The 24,105-nt window shown below is 32.0% G+C and overlaps 1 protein-coding gene across 2 annotated transcripts; it reads left to right on the forward strand.

Moving 5' to 3' along the window:
* The first annotated feature begins 949 nt into the window (after positions 1-949).
* On the forward strand, positions 950-23,741 carry Ck (unconventional myosin-VIIa ck). 2 transcript variants are annotated; one of them, XM_072891887.1, is made up of 28 exons: positions 950-1,620; positions 6,396-6,442; positions 12,202-12,315; positions 12,771-12,917; positions 13,018-13,202; positions 13,504-13,625; positions 13,710-13,966; positions 14,404-14,569; positions 14,656-14,786; positions 14,872-15,267; positions 15,434-15,814; positions 15,904-16,059; positions 16,164-16,757; positions 17,119-17,328; positions 17,498-17,872; positions 17,986-19,026; positions 19,438-19,682; positions 19,766-20,126; positions 20,348-20,466; positions 20,543-20,939; positions 21,075-21,257; positions 21,356-21,557; positions 21,661-21,789; positions 21,866-21,962; positions 22,036-22,133; positions 22,219-22,388; positions 22,613-22,833; positions 22,925-23,741. In XM_072891887.1, the coding sequence occupies exons 2-27, from the start codon at positions 6,425-6,427 to the stop codon at positions 22,817-22,819; spliced, it is 6,501 nt and encodes a 2,166-aa protein (XP_072747988.1). In that variant the 5' UTR covers positions 950-1,620; positions 6,396-6,424; the 3' UTR covers positions 22,820-22,833; positions 22,925-23,741. The 2 variants fall into 2 exon arrangements, with proteins under 2 accessions (XP_072747988.1, XP_072747987.1); XM_072891886.1 differs by having other exon boundaries at positions 22,613-23,741.
* The last annotated feature ends 364 nt before the right edge of the window (positions 23,742-24,105 follow it).

Here is a 24,105-nt window from a genome sequence, read left to right on the forward strand (position 1 = left end):
ATTTAATCTCCTTAAATTGCAAGATATATATATATTTTGCAAATAAATTTATAAAATTCGTTCCTTTTTGTTTTCTTTCGTATTTCATTTTTTCTTGTTTAAGAAGAGACAGAGTTACCGCATCTTTATATAAAAAATATTTTCGTTATCGTTCACAAATCCTGAAATTATCATTTCATAACATAAATGATTTATATATTTATTGTTATATTATTTATCATTTGGTTGCATTTATGGATTATTTATTATCTGATATCATTAATTAAGAACTCATCATTTATCGGCAAATATTTCAGTTGCGTTTTTTAAATTTGTAAAAAAAAAGATATGGTATGTATACGTGCGCATTTATACGTGTGCAGGTATATAAATAATAAATCCATATACATGGTATCCCACAAACAACTGGGCTCATATATTTATATGCAATAATATATATTTTCTTTCTGAAAGTTAATAATTTTTAGGCACTATTTTCCAGTGGTTTTCCATAGATGAAAAATCAATTTGTGCATCTAAAATAATCCCTTGAAAAAAGTGTAATTGCAGTTATACATTAAAATACATATAAATAACATCTAAAACCATAATTTAGTTTTATCTCATGACATTTTTGTATTTCTGTTTTAAAGATCGTATTTCTCTCCACTTGTAAGGCACGTTATATATAATATTATGTATATATATATATATATATATATATATATATATATACACATAATTATTATAAATATATATTATAAATAAAATAAAACATATAATAAATTATACATATTATATATATAATAAAAAATATAATATTATTAAAATATAATATATAAAATTAAAATATATATAATATTTTTTATTATATATATATATATATATATATAGTCGATAAGGTAGACCGCAACTGATAAGGCTTACGATCCGATTGCAACAGGTCACACGGGGCTGCCAGGTGAACGACGTAGCGCACAAGTAGTTCGTTATCTGGCAAAGTGGACCTGGCGTGGAAGCAACTCCGGTCTAGAGTCGGTCGGTCAATCACAGTTGGCTCTGTATCGTTGGTCTACGAGATAGTGTACCCTTCACCGTCATCGCGGACGCGGAGCGTTGATTCGGTGGGGAAAAGCAGCCCGAGTCCGAAGCCCGAAGCGCGCACGGCCTCCTCACTTACCGCTACTACCTCCGCCTGGCTCTAGCCTCTAGCCTGGCACACCCGATCCGAACCGAAGCTCGCCGAGCGAACGTATTAATGTGCCGGTTCACCGTAATCTATCCTCCGGAACAACGACGACGACGACTGCCGCTCTCGGTCGTCGCGGCTCCGTGAAAATCGCCACCGGCTGTCATCGCGGTTCCTCTCTCACCACCTTAAGTGGTGACCTTTACCTTACCTCGCCTCTCACCTGTGTCTCCGTTCGCTTAGACTTCAATTCATCATCTCGCGCATACATCTTTCGCTCGTTCGCTCGTCGTCATCGTGGAACCGATCCTCGCGGATACGGGACCGGACATGAGAAGCGAGTTGCCCGCCACCGCGTCGGAAGTGTGTAGTGCCAGTGAATAGTGCCTTTTAATGGAGCGTGCCGTCGACATATAAGCCGCTTTCGTCGTGTTTCTCGTTACTCGCAACAGGTACGTTGTTGAAAGTTCCGTTTTACACGCAGAGGGATTCACAGATCCCCTCTCGTCCCCCCACTGTTCCTTCCCGCCTCCATCCTGGGCTCCTTCCTTGTTTCGACGATTGAGCCGCGGAGGATTGACCAGATTATTATACCGGAGAACCGTCAGGGTCAAACGGGTCGAAGGCGCGTATTCCGGAGGGACAAAGCGAAAGTACAGATTTTTTTTCTTTTTTTTATTTCACCGACGAACACGCCATTGCACGGCCAGGATTCGATGATTATTTAACACTGATGAAAGTGGGACTAATTGTGTTTTTTTTTTTTTTTTTTTTTTGGAAGGGGGGGGCGGAGAGAATTAAATAGTTTTTCAAATATTTTCTCTCGATATAATTTGCTCTTTAAGAAGATAGCCTTTAGACACAGTCTTATCTAGGAATGTATTTATATAGATATATAGATACCGGAATTTTCAATCACCAGTTTTGAATTTATTTGATTATCGTTGAGATGCGAAATAAAAGATAGACAACCACAATTAACGCTAAACTTTATACCTTTGATCATTATTATCGCATCGACAATTGAATAGATCTTTTTACAACGACACTTGACGTTGGCATTAATGAAAAAAAAAAAGAAAAAAAAACGTAAGTAACGCTTGGATTGATATGTGTACGTGTTAATATCGTGCGCACGGTAGGTGCTGTGATAATAGTAGGAGATAAGTATATAACTATGAGATAAAGTTATTGATAAATTAATTTTTCACAGACATCAGTTTTACAATATACACAAGCATATATACATATAAATATTATTATAACATATCTGCATTTCTCGAGCAGTAAATATTACTTTTTTATTTCTAATAATTTTTTAATATTATTCTATAGTTGTTATTTTAATTCATTTTACCATCAACTTGATTATCAATAATCTGTCGAAATATTTCACTTGTGACAAAGACTATATATATTAACGCATTAATAAATTGTAAAAAATATAAATTATAAACGAGGGGTTGGTCACTAACAGTTATAATGTACAAAAATTACCCTTTGATATGGATTACTCTTAAATTATACCTCGGATTACTTAAGATTACCTAATAGTATCTCAAATTAAAAATAAATTTTGAAAAAGAAATTTTACTTTAAATTATTTTAACGCTAAAGATTATTTAGATTTACCAAAAATAACCTTGGATTATCCAGAATTTTGCTGGAATTGCCGCTGAATTACCTAACCCATGTACAAAAATTACCTCAGTGACTAACCCCTCGATTATAAATATATAAATATAATTTATAATAATATAATATAATTAAATTAAATATAATTTATAATTATATATAAATATAAATATATATATATATATATATAAATTATTTAATAATATTATTTATTATTTATTAATAAAATCCTTGCTATACAAGTTAAAATCTCTTCCGGTTTCTACATTTTCGGTTTTCTCACCTTTCCGTTTTACAATACTTACAATTCACAAATACTCGCATAATTAAATTATAATTTTATATTTTCTTTATAATTGATTATTCACAGAAAGAACGAAAGAATGAAAGAAATAGACATAAATAAGCAGAGATATACACGTTTTGCGCGTCAAAGTCAGTGTGTTTTTCACTTGACGTTTCTTTAGATTTTATTATCGTTTAATAGTTTATTGCGATTAATAGCATTACTTGAAATACGGCTTCTGGAACATTATATGTCTCAATCTATATATATATAAGTTTTCTCTTGCACAGGGGATGCACATGAGGATTAGGAGCATAAGTTGTACAGGTTTCCCCGGCGCTAAACACGCCTCGTTCGATCACCCATTAAAGTCTCCTGCTCGCGCGCTTGGCGCTACGCCACTGACCGTTCTCTGCGGATATTTTCAAAGTCAATGACTGCGACTGCTCACGCCCGTGCCTCAAGTTCATGGCGAGACACGAGTGTCTACGCATGTAAAACGAAAGCAACGATTTTAATTCGGGAAACGATAGTTTAATTCGTGTACCTATTATACACCTACAACTCGAACGTTGCTCTAGAATCGTCGCATCGATAATTTTATTTCGAGTTTCTTCTTTTTTTTTAGCCTTTAAAGATCACATATAGGTCACTTTGATTCTATCGATATATTTCGACAATAAAATATCTCAAAGGTTTTAATCAACAAAAAATGTATTTTTTAACTTTTGTTGTAGATAATAATTTTTACAGATGGAAGGAATATATATAAAATATATATATATATATATTTTTGTAGATTTTTTTTTTAAGTTTTGAAACCGCTAAAACTGCGATAAGATAATATTATAGGCCATATGTAACTAGAAACAGAGCAATAAGATGTGCGGCCTACAAGAGTTAATTAACGATGTAATAAATATAAGTATCTGAAAAATTGCCAAGTCTCATTATGTGTTAACAAGCAAAACGAGATACTAAGGATGAAATTGAAATACAATTTTACATCACACTGATATACTCTTTTGTATAAATGAAACGGTTTGTCTAGTCACGAATTGCTGAAAGATTTGCTTGTGCTAAAGCATAACATAAATCATATTTGTAATTAGTCTAAAAAATATTATATAATAAGATGTTTGAGAATTTTAGGACAAACCTGGTCTGAGTCGTATCTCTCATAGCTTTTTTTCTACAAATATCTAAATAAAAAATTTCTTTGACTCTATAATTAAATTTGAATTTAAATTTGCTTTACATTAAATTATTCTAAACTTCTGCGGTAATATAAAAATTAACTAGATTAGTCGCGTTTAATATCTCTATAATATTTCTAATTTTGCTTCGAGATATATTTTAAAGAGAAAGGATTCTTATGCCTCTGAGAGTCTAAATTTAAATTTATTAGAAAGTATAGATCTATATTATTATTATTATTATTTTTCATATACCACTTGAAGCTTAACAAATTTAATTTTTCCGCTAAAACAAACTTCTAAGACCATTTTAATAATAATGAGAAGCATACTTATTCACTCAATCTATGAGTTCAATCTATGAGTAATATTTCAAGCTGTCTTTTACCCCGTTCGTTCTTCTATCTAAATTGTATTGCGCAGCCAAGCGCAAACCAATGCACTTCATCCAGAGAGAAAGAGTAGAATTTTTCGCACTTCAATAAATTCTATCAATGCGATTCGTTCCGATATCGAAGAATAGATCCATGTCCTACGAGCATAAATTGTATTTTAATTGTAAAACGGCATGTGTGTGTGAGAGAAAGTGATGTACATGTATGCGTTTGTGTAGGAAAGAAGCTTAAATATAATTTAATTATATAGTATAATATAATATAATTTATATAGTTAATTAATTGTATAGTATAATATAATTTATATAGTTCATATAAAATCGTAGATTTTTTTTCTAATTAAATTATGTGAGAAAAATTCTTTAAAAACTTAAAATTTATGTATATTACATATTATTTGCTAAAACTTAGTCTTCGGTTTGTATTGGTTTGACAAGAATATTGTCTATCGTTATCTAGGTATCGATTTTTTTAACTTTTGTAGTTTGCTTAAAAATATTTTGGCGAGTTATATGTGAGTTTAATGTGATTCTAGATAACACAAATTCTGTAGATAACTAAATACTCAATATTTAAAATTTTTTAAATATTTAAATTTTTTTATTCCCGACTGTTGCCAACCTAAGGTTGGCAATAAGACGGAGGAAGTTTGCGTTTCACCGAACTTGAATCGGTTTTTACCTCAATTCTTGATAACTACAATATATAAAAATAATAATCTTTTCATCATAAGTTTCTTTTTAATCAAGGAAGATTTTTACATCAGTGAATGGCTTATCGCGTAGATAAAATTTGTCGATAGAAATAAGTAAAACACACTTTGTATTCGTATTAATATATCTACATTTTATTGTGTCTTGACGAGTCGTATAACATTTTTCATAATTTTATAATAATAATAATTAATTTAATTTAATAATTGATTTCATAATAATAATAAATGATAAGAGAACGCGTAAACTTCAAGTTGATTTGTTAACTTTAAGAAAATATTTTTTATTTAAAAAATATTATGATCTTCGGATTTACATTTTATTTGAGCTCAGGGATATGTAATTAAAATTACACGATCGCTATAAAATGCTTTTTTCTCTTGATTTTATTCGGACTTGGCGTGGTTGGACGATCCGCGGATTTGAATGAACGCCAGTACTCGAACAGTATTAGATGGCTGTATCCGGTGCGTTGGATGAGAGATTGATCCCAAGAAGATTCTCATCGAGGCCGTATGGCTTGGCAACATAAACTATCTAACCCACTTTTGCGAACAGGTTTTGCGCTGCTATCACAGTAACGGTGATCCGTCAGACATTACCAATGTCTGTAGGGATGTTTTTACTCGAAATAGATGCAGCGACACGTGCGTACGATGCACGGTACCGTCAAATTCTTGGGACTCAAGAGTTCAAGTGCTTTCACGTAGTTCCTCTAACAGTTTCAAGGAATTCTTCAAAAATAACTTGCAAATGTCTTATCACACTTCTCTCCAGACTTTATATATGTGTATATATGTATATAATAATACTCGTGTGTGTGCGATAGGCATTTCTAAAATTTACATATTTTACAGTAGAAAGTCTTTAATTTCTTTAGTCAAGTTTATAAATATGCAATTGATACACATAATTTAATTTTATATATTTACTATCTATTTATTTACTATAGTATTTACTATAGTATATTTATTTACTATATTTATTTATTTTTGTTTTCAGGCGGAGTGCCGACAACCACGACTTAAGAGATGGTCATCGTCACACGAGTAGGTTTTTGTATCAATTTATGTTATATATACTCGTGTGTATGTGTGTGATAGGCATTTCTAAAATTTACATATTTTACAGTAGAAAGTCTTTAATTTCTTTAGTCAAATTTATAAATATGCAATTGATACACATAATTTAATCTTATATATTTATTATATATTTATATATATTTATTTATTATAGTATTTACTATAGTATTTATTTATTATAGTATTTACTATAGTATATTTATATTTATTTATATTATATTTATTTATTTATTACTTGATATATTTAATTGATTTACTGTCGTATATTCATATTATATATGACGGTAAATAAATTATTATTTTCATCTAATAGATTTCTACTTGACAGATTTCGATAATATAATACGACAGCATATTATATCAGAACATTTTATGCATATATATATATATATATATATATATTTTGCTGCATCCGTAATCCGTATTTTGTTCATCATAACTGTGAGGCTATTGCGAACAATTTCTCGCAGGTGAAAAGCGGTAGAAATTTGCGTGTAAATGCGTCGATCAATCGAATGGCGAGACTAAGCAAAATTCGATGAAGCTGCAATCTCGTGCAGTTTAATCCATTACATTTACCGCTTTCCTCGTCGTTCTCGAACACGGTCAGTAGGAATCTGTGACGAGTGAAAACAACCGAACGAGAGGCATCGTGTTCTCTCGTTGTAAACAATAATGTACCGCTAAATAATGCTCACGTAGTCATTTCGATGGACAGTGCAGCGAATAAACGTTGTTTGTTATCTTTTTGCATACCTACACAACTTTTTCTCTCAAATTATTGCGAACCACGTCGAAATTACGCCATACGAACCGTAAAAAAAAATAAATATCAACATTTCTCGAAATATTATATAATAAAAGATGTAACAAATTTAAATCCATGCAGAGCTGTTGGATTTGATAGCGCCAAAAGTATTAAATAAAATTCAAATAATATTTGACAAATAAGATGTTTTAACTGTGTTTAAAGCTGAATGTCAAAGTGAAATTATTTTACAAACGAATCGATTATAAGAGAAAACCATACTTGACTGGCACTTTCGAAAGAAAAACAATAGTTAATAATAGTTTTTATATAGCTTATTTGATATATTTTATTGCTCATTCTATATAATTTATTTATTTAACTCATTTTATGTAATTTATTTTATTAACATTGATAAGTATAAAATAAAATATCTGCACATTGCAATATTGCGCAAATCCTTGTGCGCTTAATTAACTATATTTAATAGCTGACGATAATATTTCCGTATTTCTTGTGCTATTATAACTAATTTGCAATGATAACTGAGAATACGCTGTATGTAAAAAAAAATAAAGAAAAAACTAAATAACGTAGATGATCGATTACGTGTCATGCATACAAAATGATTATAGAAATTAAAAGGCTGTCTTATATGAATATAAATTAAATACGGAATTTGATACTAATTTGTTTCAGAATTTGTTAAAACATTATCTCAAAAGAATTGTGAGGCAGAACATACTGACACATAAGCTTATGTTAAAGAAATTTTGAAGTTTTCACAAGCATTGCATTTTTCTATAGCTCTAGCAAATGGATATTTTTCACCTCATACATTTCATGTAAATTTGATGGAACAATACGCTGTATTGTCGGTCGCCGCCTTTCACTTACACAAAACGGTCTTTCGTTTATGTATAATGCATTGCATGAATTTACTGATATAAAAAAGCCATTGAATCAAATTCTGATTAATCCTCTATAATCGCTTTTGTATGTAAGACAAGATACCACCGTAATCGATCATCTGCGTTATTTAATTTTTTTTTCTTTTTCTTTTTTATGTTTTATGTTCTCGGTCATTATTACATATTAATTACGATAGCACAAGTGTGTATACAAAATATATATAATACGGAAACTATCGCTATTAAATACGGCTAATTAAGTGCACGTGGACTTGCGTAATATTATGATACTTGTTTTTCTAATTATCAAGTTTATAAAAGAAAATGAGCTGAATAAATAAATTAAACTAAATATGCAGCAAAATTATAAAACGAGCTATACTGACTTGTATCAAATAAAGTTTTAGACTTTTCGCGTTGCATTTTTCTGAACTTCTGGCAAATGATTATTTTCCCCTCTGTATATATCAAGCATGAATATATCCAAATGATTAAATGTCAATTCCAATCGATTAAATTTTGTGAAGAGCCTCGAAATATCGAATAATAGTAGTCTCAACAAAATTCAGCGATACTCTATTAAATTTCATTAATATTCCGCAATATTTTGAAGATCAATTGTGAAAGATCGATATTATTTACCGTGTATGAGATGCCAAAAATCTCAGCGAATGACTTTATATTTTTCTATGAGAGAGTATATGTACATCTTGTTAAAACGATGTATTACTGGCATGCGAATCTTGAGATGAATGGTCAATTAATTAGACATAATTGGCGGCTTTTTATTGCTTCGTGAACAAGTACCATCTTCATATTTCGCGTAAGCAAAACTAGCAGTTGTCGCATAATGAAATGTGAATTATTTATATCGTATCGCTATTTCTCATCTTATCGCGGAAAAGAATTAGAGCCATATCACAATTAAGTAACTTGAATGAAAATCGAAGAATCGTGATGAACGATGACTTCTTGAATAGTTTTTATTATTATATTTCCGTTTTTCGCAATATCGCTAACATAGATGATGGATGAATAAAATTATAGGGTTTGATTTTACATATTTATGTACGTCTTATCTTATTTATTAAAATGCATTGTGTCCTTTGTAGATTTTGAAGGATCAGTTTCCACTTTCGGCTTGACTTATAGTGAATTAAAGCGCGAAAGGTTTCGAAATAATTTTTATTTAAACATAAATATTTAAAATATGACAATGAATATCATTGTCTCGAAAAAAATTGATTTTTACTATTAGTTTCTCTATTTTTTTTTTACCTGTCAATTGTGAGTAACCTGCAATTAAACTCAGTAAAGCGATTTCATTAGAGCTCATCGAACTCCCACTGCACGAAACGCTCCGTGAATAGTTCCGTATGTTGTAACTGTTCGCATCGGTGAATGTGTGTAGTATCTATGTATGGCACGAGTTTTCGTGTGGTAGACATGGAGATTGTATACCTGATACACGTATACGTTCCGATTGTTCATTTCACCGGAACATCGAAAGAGCTCATCCGTTCCTCGTCTTGAAATAAAAGCCCCTTCTATCTTTTGCTTCCACCAGCAGTTTTACTTTCGTACGCTTGCCAAACCTTTAATTGTTTGATTAACGAATATATGAAAACATTCTATTTTAAATAACTACTATATATATAGTGTTATTTCATTATTTTTCTAAAAATAATTTATAATAATTATTTTTTAATATAATTTCTTTCTCTCTTGAAAATTAATTTAGATCATCTTACTTAATTATATGATAGAGTATAATGAGAAACCATTGTTTGTCAACGATTTTTTAACCCTTTGAGGATGGCTATTTTTTGAAAATCAAACTTTTAAAACATTGATAAAAAGTATTTATTTAATAAAAACAGTTTTGATTAAAAATGAATTAAAGTATGATATTCCTTGAAGCAATCAGTTATACAACATTCTATTACATTCATACCTTGACTCTAATATCTTTTTTTTTTCATTGATTGTCTACAATACATTTTCTTTATTTTCTTTTTATTTAAGTTAAATAAAAAAAGATATCAATAAGTCTCTTCAGATGTTCTCCTGCACTTGTTCATCTAGTTCAATTGATTTCGCATGTTAATTGATAATTTTTCTAATTAATTGAATTTTAAAGTCACCAAATTTATTCCATTTTCAGAAAACTTCAAATTTTAGAAAAGAGGAAAATGGGTAAAAAACGTGAAAAAATGCGATTCTATTAATTAAAGTTAATAAAAATTTATATTTATATTACTGTTTTTTGAAAAAAAAAATCTCAAAACATATACATCTGGCGTCAAAGAATTAATGCAAGTTTAATAATTTTGAAATATCTCATTTAAATAAGTGGATTTTATTAATGTTACACATTATACATATAAAATTCAAGCGCGACGCAATTTTGCGCTCATTTGATCTAATTATTAATATCAATAGTAATGTAAAGAAAAAACTGATCAGTCTAATGGACGATACAGTTCAATAATTGGTAGCAATTGATATAAAAAAAGCACATTGTGCAAATAAATAATTGCGAAATAACATCTTTTTGCTCGTTCACGCCGCGCATCGCGTCGAATGGTAAAGCATACAGTTATTACAACGGTACATCATAACTCAATTTAAACTTGATACTCTTTCGCTTTAATCTCATGAGAATTCCATATTTTGATTGATTATTTTTCGTTTTTTTTTTTTTTTTTTTTTACATATATTTGTAAACGCGAGAATTTTTTATTGCCATAAAAATCTCTACCGGCCAACTTGTAAATTACTCAATAACGTGAATTACTAACGTAAGTTACATTCATTATCGCTGTCTGAATTACATACTGCGTCCAAGTATAACGCTAACGCCACGTTCACTACTTTCGACAATTATTTAGGTTACATGTACGTATGTCGTACGTATCTGACAGTAGCGTAGGCATACGTGGAAATTGCTTTATGAATACCTACTAAGAAAAATAATAAAAATAGAAATATTTCCAATATTTTTCTTTGATGTGATTATACTGTCTCTATCCCAATGCTTCGGTAATTACAGAGGAGAATGAATCTTCCGAATGACAATTAAATAGAGTCTATTTCTTTCCGAATGACAATTAAATAATATAAATTTTTTCTGGAAAAAAATAAAGAGAAAAACCTTCCTTGAAATTTTCAGAGACTTTTTGGACCTGAAAAAAAATAATTCTGAATGGAATTTTATCGGGACTCGGAAAATTTAAGAAAACATTCTCTCTTTGATAATTTTGCTCTTTTTAAGCAGTCGGCAAGCTAAGTTGTGAAAATTAGGTGTTTAAATATAAATAAATATATATATCTCTCTCTTTATCTTTATTTATATAAATTCAATGTTTTAATAAAATATTTAGTATATATTTTTTATTGTAATTTTTAGTGATAAAAATATTATGAAAAAATATCATTAAAACATTTATGCAAGAAAAATGTTTATTTTACGAAAAGTATTCAGTTTTTTTTTTATTTAATACATTTGCAAATCTGATACTTGAAACTTAACTTGACTTTGTTTTTTTCTTTTGCCTTGAGTAAAAGAATTATAGAAAATATATACAATAAAAAAACTTATTTTAGAAAGTTGCACATAAAAATTTTTTAAATAAAAAATAATAGTATATAATTTAAATAATAAATAATAATGTATAATAAAAGAAATTTTACATGGAACAAAAATAACTGGAAGATCAGAAAATTTTCAGGGAAAATTTTACGAGATTTAAATAGACATCCTATTAAATAAATGGAGAAATGTTTAAATAAATGCAAATAAAAATATGCAGACTCATGATGAATTACATTATGTTGATTATCCTCGTGTGATGACACGTAATAATATTTAATCAATTAGTTATCACACAATCGTGTTGCTTCATACCTACTGAGAAATCACGTATACTTTTAATATAATACCTATATACCTGAACGGAATGCAACTTTCCATGGAAAAAATGCAGTTACAAAAATCATACAATTTTCATTAAACTGCATCATTTTGCATTCTGATGAAAAACAGATATATATTGAAATCTTTGCAGGGGGATTATATATGGATAGAACCAATCTCAGGAAGAGAATTTGACGTCGCGATCGGAGCGCGAGTTATCTCAGCAGAAGGCAGACGTATCCAAGTAAAGGACGACGATAACAAGGTATTACAGAATATATATAAAATTATGTGTATATTTTTACTTATATACTTTGAAAGAAATTCCGAGATTTTTATTTAATATTTTAAAATAATAATTTCGTAAAAAAAATCCAATGGCGTTTCATAAAGTTGAATTTATATCGAAGTTATACTAGTACATAACGCAAGCAATTACGAAAATATCTTTTAAAATTTTAAAAATCAAGTCTTCAATTTTAATAAGTAGTTCCTTTATTAATTGCAAATATATTTTACAAAAAAATTAGCAAATTTGAAACTTATTACCGATATATTGGATTAATCGGACATTAGGATTTAGATCTTACGAAATTTTGAGAAAATAATATCCGTCGAAGTTTCGCTAAAATAAAATAAAATGCGACTGTAAAGAATTGCTCGCATTTTTTCTCAAGATTCTCAATTCTATTTTAATTAATCGAGAAAATAATTCTATAGGAACAATGGTTAACACCAGAGAGACGGATAAAGGCCATGCATGCCACTTCGGTGCAAGGTGTAGAAGATATGATCAGTTTAGGAGACCTCCATGAAGCGGGAATCCTGCGAAATTTATTAATACGTTACAACGAGAATCTCATTTATGTAAGCATTTTATTGCGAGAGTGATTACTTGAGCGAAATACGAGTATCTGAATCCGACAATCTCCATGCAAACACAATATAACATGATATAATTTTGCAGACATACACAGGCTCCATCCTGGTCGCCGTAAATCCATATCAGATATTGCCTATTTATACCGCGGAACAAATCAAACTCTACAAGGATCGTAAAATCGGAGAGTTACCGCCACACATATTCGCCATCGGTGATAATAGTTATGCGCACATGAATCGATACGGCCAGGATCAATGCATAGTAATTAGGTACGAGAAATTAATCCGAGTTTCTGCACATGTGATACTAAAACGGAAATTGATTTATGATGTGTAATTTTACGTTCAACAATTAAACACTTTGATATTTTTTTTAAATAAACGAAGAAGGTGAATGATTAATATTTTAAGTATATTTATTATTTTAAAAATAATTGGATTAAATAATTATTTTTAAAATAATATAAAATATAAATAAATATTATAAAAGAGTATTATAAATGCAAATTATATTATACTTATATACGATTCTTTTCTTTTGTATTAATGAAACAAAAATTGTTTACTTTAGCGGAGAAAGCGGAGCCGGAAAAACAGAAAGCACGAAATTAATTTTGCAATATTTAGCAGCGATCAGCGGAAAGCATTCATGGATTGAACAGCAAATCTTGGAAGCGAACCCGATACTCGAAGGTGAAATTGTGATGTTAGAATCAACTTGTGCCTAAATTAAAGGCCGAATTAATTAATGGATGGTCGAATGACATTTGATTACAGCTTTTGGCAATGCAAAAACCGTAAGAAACGACAACTCTTCCCGTTTTGGCAAATACATCGATATTCATTTCAACGATCAAGGCGTCATAGAAGGAGCCAAAATAGAGCAATATCTTCTGGAAAAGTCACGGATCGTATCCCAAAGCTTGGATGAGAGAAATTATCATATTTTTTATTGTATGTTAGCTGGCCTTTCAAGGGAAGAGAAACAAAAGCTTGAACTGGAGGATGCATCTACGTACAAATATCTCATAGGAGTAAGTAAAATTAATACTTATAATAATATAAATTAATATTAAAATAACATAATTAATAATAATAATAACAATAATAATAATTATATATATATAAAATTTAGTCTTATACATTTGATACATCTCCACACGTATTTTTACGAATATTAAAATATCGCATTTTCTCTATAAAAATGTATGAAAATAAAAACAGAATGTAGATTACAAGTATTGCATTATTAAAAACAATTTAATTGATTGTGTTTAACGTTCCACATTTAATATATACGATGCAATTTTAAATATATTATTACATCGATTAAAGTATAATACAATAAAATTATATTAACATCATACATGTTTTATACAAAAGAAATTAATTAATTGCTTTTTTCGGTATATTTATTTTGCTTCCTATTATACACTCTATTGATATATACAATTGTTATTTTTATCTTTAGGGTGGCAGCATTACTTGTGAAGGACGTGACGATGCGGCGGAATTCGCTGATATAAGATCGGCTATGAAGGTTCTATTATTTTCCGATATGGAAATCTGGGAAGTGCTTAAATTGCTTGCGGCTTTGTTACACATGGGCAATATAAAGTACAGAGCCACTGTCGTAGGTATGAAACTTAAATAACACAAATTATTATAAATATGACGTTGAAATTAGGACAGATTTAATTCTTTCGTTTATGATAACTTTCAGATAATTTGGACGCTACCGAGATAACGGAACAAACGAATGTACATAGGGTGGCATATCTACTGGGAGTGCCAGCACAATCTTTGATAGATGCACTCACTCGCAGAACTATATTTGCACACGGTGAAACAGTAGTAAGTATATTTTTTTCATATAAAATTGTGAGTAAAAGTTTTTATTAAAAATGAATTGTCACGACGTATCCTGTTATATTTATAGGTTTCCACATTGTCGAGAGATCAATCGGTCGACATCAGAGATGCGTTTGTGAAAGGTATATATGGCCGATTATTTATACACATTGTAAAGAAAATTAACGAGGCCATATACAGGCCGAAGAACAATTCCCGTAGCGCTATAGGCGTATTGGATATCTTCGGCTTTGAGAATTTTAATCACAACAGTTTCGAGCAGTTTTGCATCAATTATGCCAACGAGAATCTCCAGCAATTTTTCGTTCAACATATATTCAAACTTGAACAAGAAGAGTATAATCACGAAGGCATAAATTGGCAGCATATAGAATTCGTCGACAACCAGGACGCTTTAGATCTGATAGCCATTAAGCAACTCAACATTATGGCACTTATTGACGAGGAATCAAAATTTCCAAAAGTACGAATGCACTGTTTTATAAGCTTCAGATAACTTAATAGTAGCTGAAAATAATTAAGAATATTAATAAAAAATATTGAAATTTTTAATAATCGAAAAGAGATTGTTAAAGATTAAAAAACAATTATTTATTTATAACTTTAAATATTTATCAATTTTTTTTCAGGGTACAGATCAAACCATGTTGGCGAAAATCCACAAAACTCATGGCAGTCATAGAAATTACTTGAAACCTAAATCGGATATCAACACATCCTTCGGTTTGAATCATTTTGCGGGGGTTGTTTTTTACGACACGAGAAGCTTTCTAGAGAAAAATAGGGATACATTCAGCGCTGATCTGTTGCAACTTATTCACATATCATCGAATAAATTTCTCCAAGCTTGCTTTGTCGAAGACATCGGAATGGGATCGGAAACTAGGAAGAGAGCGCCTACATTATCAACGCAATTTAAAAAATCGCTGGATTCTCTGATGAAGACCCTATGCAGTTGTCAACCTTTCTTCATAAGATGCATCAAACCGAATGAATATAAAAAACCGATGGTAATATCAATATTCTTTCACAATACTTTTTTATTTAATTCCACTATAATATATTATCACGACCTTACAAACACAAAATTTGATCCTAGATGTTCGATCGAGGTCTTTGCTGTCGACAATTGAGATATTCCGGCATGATGGAAACTATCAGGATTCGTCGGGCTGGTTACCCTATTCGTCATTCCTTCCACGAGTTCGTGGAAAGATATCGGTTTCTTATCTCGGGTATTTCACCCGCACACAAGGTAGATAATTTGTTAAATAAGTTATTTTTTATCCACTCCTCTTTTTCTCTCTCTCTTTCAATTCTTACATTAAAAAACTTAATTAAACTCTTATTAAATCTTAGGTGGACTGTCGTGCGGCGACTTCAAAAATTTGTCATGCGGTGTTAGGTCGATCAGATTATCAGCTTGGGCACACCAAAGTTTTTCTTAAGGATGCTCACGACCTCTTTCTCGAGCAGGAACGCGACCGTGTGCTGACGCGGAAGATCTTGATTTTACAACGCAACATTCGCGGTTGGGTCTATAGGAGAAGGTTTTTGAAAATGAGAGCGGCGGCAAAGATCGTACAAAAATATTGGCGAGGCTACGCTCAACGTCAACGATACAAACGTATGCGAATCGGTTACATGCGACTGCAGGCGCTTATCAGGTCGCGCGTGTTGTCCCATAGATTCAGGCATTTGCGCGGCCACATCGTAGCACTTCAGGCACGAGCACGAGGCCACCTAGTGCGTAAGATGTACCAAAAGAAGTTGTGGGCTATAGTGAAGATACAAGCGCACGTGAGAAGGCTGATCGCACAGAGACGATACAAGAAGATCAAATATGAGTATAGATTGCATGTAGAAGCATTGCGATTACGAAAGAAGGAAGAACGCGAACTGAAGGATCAGGGCAACAAGCGAGCCAAGGAGATCGCGGAACAGAATTACAGGGTAAAATGAATGTCTCTCACCCTACATTCATCACTACAACTAACAAAGAAATTGAATTTTTTATTTCCTACAGCTATATAGAAAGTGAAAGAAACTCTTTCTAATATTAAATCATATTAATAAAAAAAAAGCCAATCTTCTCTTTGCTATTTATATTATATCACAAGTTCAATTAGTTTATTTTCATTACACAGTATATATGACAAGATAGCATAACAATTAAGAACATTTCAATTTTACAACGAAAACATTAATTATCCGTCGAGAACTTTGACCAAGTTTTTTTTAACGAGTCACGATCATAATTCACGTCATTACACAATCATTATAAATTCTACGACTTTGCGTGTACAAATTTCAGGACCGCATGCAAGAGCTAGAGCGGAAAGAAATCGAAATGGAGCTCGAAGACAGACGACGAATGGAAATTAAGAAAAATTTGATCAACGACGCAGCCAAGAAACAAGACGAACCAGTCGATGATAGTAAATTAGTTGAGGCCATGTTTGACTTCTTGCCAGACTCCAGCAGCGAAGCTCCGACTCCGGCGAGAGAAACGTCTGTATTTAACGTAAGTCGTAATGTTTTTATATTTCCTCTAATTTCCTTTGATTATAGATAATTGATCCGAAATAAAGTAATTTTGATCCACATTTAATAATGGAAATTAATATTTTTTCAACAATAAAAAAAATTTTTTTCATCAATGCACAGAAGATACAATCTCTTATTTGTTACAGGATCTTCCTGCGCCAAAAGCCGATCAACAGGAGATAATTAGCCCGATTCAGATGGCCTCGGAGGATGAGGAGGATCTATCTGAATTTAAGTTCCAGAAATTCGCGGCCACATATTTTCAGGGCAATATTACGCATCAATACTCGAGAAAGCCGCTCAAACACCCATTATTACCATTACACACGCAAGGTGACCAATTGGCCGCTCAGGCTCTGTGGATAACTATACTTCGATTTACGGGCGATTTACCTGAGCCGCGATTTCATACTATGGACAGAGATACGACTTCGGTGATGTCGAAGGTAACAGCAACGCTTGGACGGAATTTTATAAGAAGCAAAGAGTTTCAGGAGGCTCAGATGATGGGCATGGACCCTGTACGTATATGTTTCTTTATAATTGATATTAGTTTTACATCTATTATATTGGTATGAGAAAAGAAGACTCTCATAGCAATATCCATAACAATATCTAGCAATATTCTTTACAGGAAACATTCCTTAAACAAAAACCACGCTCCATCAGGCACAAGCTCGTGTCGTTAACTTTGAAGCGAAAGAACAAACTGGGTGAGGATGTGCGAAGAAGATTGCAAGAAGACGAATATACTGCCGATAGTTATCAATCCTGGTTAGAAGCCAGACCAACATCAAACCTCGAGAAACTACACTTCATCATCGGCCACGGTATATTACGCGCCGAATTGCGGGACGAAATATACTGCCAGATTTGCAAACAATTGACCAACAATCCATCCAAATCGTCGCACGCACGAGGTTGGATCTTGCTGTCCCTCTGTGTCGGTTGTTTCGCACCTTCGGAGAAATTTGTTAACTATCTGCGAGCCTTTATCAGAGAGGGACCACCAGGTTACGCACCCTATTGCGAGGACAGATTGAAGAGAACTTTTAACAATGGCACGCGCAATCAGCCACCGAGCTGGCTAGAACTTCAGGCTACAAAATCGAAGAAGCCGATCATGTTGCCAATCACTTTCATGGATGGTAACACGAAGACGCTGCTAGCCGATTCGGCCACCACTGCTAGGGAATTGTGTAACCAGCTGTCTGATAAGATCTCGCTGAGGGATCAATTTGGCTTTTCTTTATACATCGCTCTGTTTGATAAGGTGTCATCCTTGGGCAGCGGTGGTGATCACGTGATGGATGCGATTTCTCAGTGCGAGCAGTACGCCAAGGAGCAGGGCGCTCAGGAACGAAACGCTCCATGGAGATTATTCTTCAGGAAGGAAATCTTTGCACCTTGGCACGAGCCCACTGAGGATCAAGTGGCTACGAATCTGATTTATCAACAAGTAGTACGCGGTGTCAAGTTTGGTGAATATCGCTGTGACAAAGAGGAGGATTTAGCGATGATTGCAGCGCAGCAATATTATATAGAGTATCACAATGACATGAACATCGACCGATTGTACACCCTTCTGCCTAATTACATACCGGATTATTGTCTAACGGGAATTGACAAAGCCATAGATCGATGGGGGCACCTCGTCTTACAGGCGTACAAGAAGGTATTTTAGATAAATAATTCGTATATGTTTTGTGCAAGTTATACATGCTTTATTTCAATAAGATAAAAGACTTGTATACAAATGCATTAATATAAATCTGTTCACATGAGAAAATATCATTAGAAAATTGGAATAGATTAATTTTCCATATTTAATTAATTTTATATGTTTAATAAGTACAACATTTATATATTAAATGTTATGTATTTGAATATAAATCAAATATTATGTTATAAGCATGTATTGAAAAATATATTTTTTTAATTAAAAAATATAATTAAAACAAATTTTTTTAAATTATTTTTAAATTAATTTTTTTTAAATTAAAATGTTAAATTATGAAAAATATTCAGGTACTAATTACAAACACAACCCGTTAATTTATCGATATTTTTGACGTTTTATTTTCAGAGTTACTACTTGAAAGAGAAGGTACCAGCATTACGTGTTAAAGAGGATATAGTCAGCTATGCAAAGTTCAAATGGCCTTTGCTGTTTTCTCGTTTTTACGAAGCTTACAGAAATTCCGGACCTAATCTGCCTAAGAATGACGTTATCATAGCCGTCAATTGGACCGGAGTATACGTTGTCGACGATCAGGAGCAAGTTCTCCTGGAATTATCTTTCCCTGAAATTACCACCGTATCTAGTCAAAAGTATGTAAAGCCTTGCAAATTAAAATTAGATTAAAATAAACTTAAAGTCATAAAATACTCTAAACTTGACGACGTTTTCGCAGAACAAACAAGATGTTTACACAAACATTTAGTTTGTCAACGGTACGAGGAGAAGAATTTACATTCCAAAGCCCGAACGCGGAGGACATTCGCGATTTAGTGGTGTATTTCCTGGAGGGATTGAAGAAACGCAGTAAATTTGTCATAGCTCTGCAGGATTATAAACCGCCGGGTGAAGCTTCGTCATTCTTGAACTTTCAAAAGGGCGATCTTATCGTTCTTGAGGATGAAAGCACCGGCGAGACGGTACTTAACTCAGGATGGTGCATCGGAGCCTGCGAAAGGACTGGTGAAAAGGGTGACTTTCCGGCGGAAACAGTCTATGTTTTACCTTCCTTAACAAAACCACCCAACGATATATTGGTACGTCAATGTATTGATAATTTTTATTATAAAGAGGGAAGAAATTTCCTTTTCGATAAAAATCCAAATAATTTATTAATATTTTATTTTCTGTTTTTTCTATGATTTTTTGTTTTTTATGAATTTTCTTTCTTTTTTGCGCGCGAATTTTTTTTTAATTTTCTTCTACCGCATAACACTTACAACAAAATTATTTATTTCTATTTTTAAATCATTTTTAGGCCTTATTCAGCATCGAAGGCACGGAGAACACTCGCAGACTCTATCCACAACAGCTAAACGGCGTGGATTCGCGTGACAAGCCTCATACTCTTTTAGAATACGCAATCGATCACTTCCGGTAAATAGAAAAGAATATTAAAACACTATATTTTCTCGAATAAGACTTGATAATTTTCCGATTGCTTTTATCTTAGAACACCGCCAAAGAGAACAATGTCCAAGACGCTGACTTTAACATCTGCGCGACGTGGTCATACGGATGAGTTATGGCATCATTCTAGAGAACCTCTAAAGCAACCACTTCTAAAAAAACTCGTGTCCAAGGAGGAATTGGCCGAAGAAGCATGCTTTGCCTTCAACGCTATTTTGAAGTATATGGGCGACCTCCCGACAAAACGGCCGCGGATCGGCAACGAATATACGGATTTGATATTTGACGGACCGTTAAAGAATGAGATTTTACGAGATGAAATTTACTGTCAGATTATGAAGCAGCTCACCGATAATCGCAACAGATTGAGTGAAGAGCGGGGCTGGGAATTAATGTGGCTCGCCACTGGATTGTTTATTTGCAGTCAAAGCCTCTTAAAAGTACGCTATATGTAGCTATCGCACTCTCTAATCATTAAATTTTTTCAAACACTTCAAATTTTTCCGTAGGATATTATAAATGACATATTTAATGAAAATTCGATGATGCATTCCTAATTTTATCGCTAATTTCAGGAATTAACTTTGTTCCTACGTACAAGACGTCATCCTATATCTCAGGACTCTTTACAAAGACTGCAGAAAACCTTGCGTAATGGTCAACGAAAATATCCGCCGCATCAAGTAGAAGTAGAAGCTATCCAGCACAAAACCACGCAAATATTTCACAAAGTCTATTTTCCAGACGATACAGATGAGGCACGTATTTTATTATTTAATTTTATGTGAACTTAAAATAAACAATCTTAACAATTTTGTTCTTGACAATTATTTAACCATTACATTTCCATTTTTAGGCGTTCGAAGTTGACTCATCTACTAGAGCGAAAGACTTTTGCCAAAACATCGCGCAAAGGCTGAACCTGCGATCGGCCGAAGGTTTTAGTTTGTTTGTCAAGATCGCCGATAAAGTCATTTCCGTTCCAGAAGGAGATTTCTTTTTTGATTTCGTACGACATTTGACCGATTGGATCAGAAAAGCCAGACCGTCACGAGATGGTATGCATCTCTTTACAACTTTTAATAAGAATTGTTATTTTTTTTTACGTGTATATTTATACATTTTTGCATATGTATATATTAATCAATTGATTATCCAAAGGTGTTATGCCGCAATTCACATATCAAGTCTTCTTTATGAAAAAGCTTTGGACAAATACAGTTCCTGGTAAAGACAGAAATGCCGATTTAATTTTCCATTTTCATCAAGAACTTCCCAAGTTACTAAGAGGTAATGGCCGATATTTAATTGTACATTGCAATATTATATAATTATCAATCATATTTCATGCATTTTTGTTATTTAGGCTACCATAAGTGTATGAAGGAAGAAGCCTCGAGATTAGCAGCTCTGGTATATAGAGTACGATTCGGCGAAAATAAACAAGAATTACAAGCAATCCCGTAAGTATAATATTTTTTGATACGTTACGTAATTTCTGATAAAAACATAAACGAAAAATATCGATAATTTCAGGCAAATGTTAAGAGAACTTGTACCAGGTGATTTGATCAAAGTACAGACTGTTAACGATTGGAAGAGATCGATTATCGCTGCTTACAATCAAGATGCTGGTAAGTATAAACAGACAGTCCGATGTAGCCTATGCTATTATTGTAAAAAAAAGACTGGATTTTTTATCAAGATACTTTATCATAGGCATGAGTCCAGAGGATGCAAAAATCACATTCCTAAAAATTGTATACCGATGGCCGACATTCGGTTCCGCATTCTTCGAAGTGAAACAAAGCACGGAACCAAACTATCCCGAATTACTATTAATCGCCATCAACAAACATGGTGTTAGTTTAATACATCCTCAATCAAAGGTAATAAAAATAACTTTCTCCCTCTTCCCTTCTTTTCCTCTCTTCTCTCCTCTTTTTCTTTTCCCTTCCCTTCTCTATCCTTCTCTTTTTCTTTTCTCTTTTCCCCTCTCTCAATATAAAGTATATACTTAATTATATAAAAGATTGTATGTTAACAATTTGTTCACGGTCTATTTTTATTATTACAGCCATATTTGACTTGATAATTGTGCATATATTTCTAGGATATATTAATTACACATCCCTTTACGAGAATCTCTAATTGGTCGTCTGGCAACACCTACTTTCACATGACGATAGGAAACCTCGTACGAGGCTCGAAACTCTTATGTGAAACCTCGCTGGGTTATAAGATGGACGATCTCTTGACTTCCTACATTTCGCTGATGCTCACGAACATGAACAAGCAACGCACGATACGAATCAAATGAACGAAAATAATTTCGTAATATTTTTATCGTTCTTTGATAATTTTTTGCATTTATTTTTTTATGAAGCATGTTACGTATAAATTTGAAAATAATTTTATATTACAGATATACATACACACAAACTGCCTGCAATATTGTCTTATTAATTCTATTTCCATCGGAAAAAACGCGAAAAATTATTTAAACTTATATTTCCTTACGTACTTATATATATGAGATATTTGTCACTGATCATGTTACATTATTATACACGACATAAAAGTTATGCAAATATTCTTTAGAATTATTTAATATTATAATTTATATAAAATATATATATTATATATAGAAATCACTGGATCATATCTATCTGTTATTTACGATTCATAATAAGAGAAATTTTAAATATGGTTTGTAATAAAAAGAAATAACAAACTATATATGTACACAAGTTGTGTTAGCCAAACGATTTGTACATGATTTACTTACATTAAGAATTTCACCATATCTTTGTATAAAATATTACTATCTCTATATTTTAATTATTATTATTATTAGTGGACCTTATGTTCAGACTAATAAGGTTTTAAAGCACTGTCGTGCGCGTTAATATAACACGGGCATATAATAGCGGTTATACGTATAAATTTTTGAGAATTATGCAATTTGTATTAACTTCGCGCACCTACATGATAATGATTGACCAGAATGTTATATCTGTCCAATGAATATATACGCTTATTTTATTAAATGGCATGGATCATATGTCAGAAAATCATGAATTTACATGATAATAGGAATATAAACTGATGCAATCTACAATAAGAAGTATCTCAAATATTATACTTTGTCTATACAGAATATTTTTCCGAAATAAACGCCTCACATAAGAATGTAATTAATTCGCTTTTATAATTGTGAATAAAAACGACCATGTTCTCTACACGCAAAGTACAAACGTTAATCGTGGGTAAATTCCCATGGAATGTATACCACCGTCCCCCCTTTCCAACACAGATCTCTGTGCGAACAGATTCCCAAGCGATGCTATCTCATTTCCTCTCGGAGATGACGGTGTTTTGATTACTTCTTGTAAGAAAAAAAAGAAGCAAAAGGAGATCCAAGCATTAATGATTGAAAGCATCGCATCAGACAAATCTTAAATTATTCGCTTAAAAGAAATTGCAAATTTTTTTTATATACATTGCTCATCTCTATACCTATATGATTCTTAGACAATTTTATCGCTAAAATCAATTCCTAATTCATCAAACAATCTGTGATTAAAAAGAGATTTACGCGAGATT

This window comes from Anoplolepis gracilipes, chromosome 5, assembly GCF_047496725.1.
Source record: "Anoplolepis gracilipes chromosome 5, ASM4749672v1, whole genome shotgun sequence".
NCBI lineage: Eukaryota > Metazoa > Arthropoda > Insecta > Hymenoptera > Formicidae > Anoplolepis > Anoplolepis gracilipes.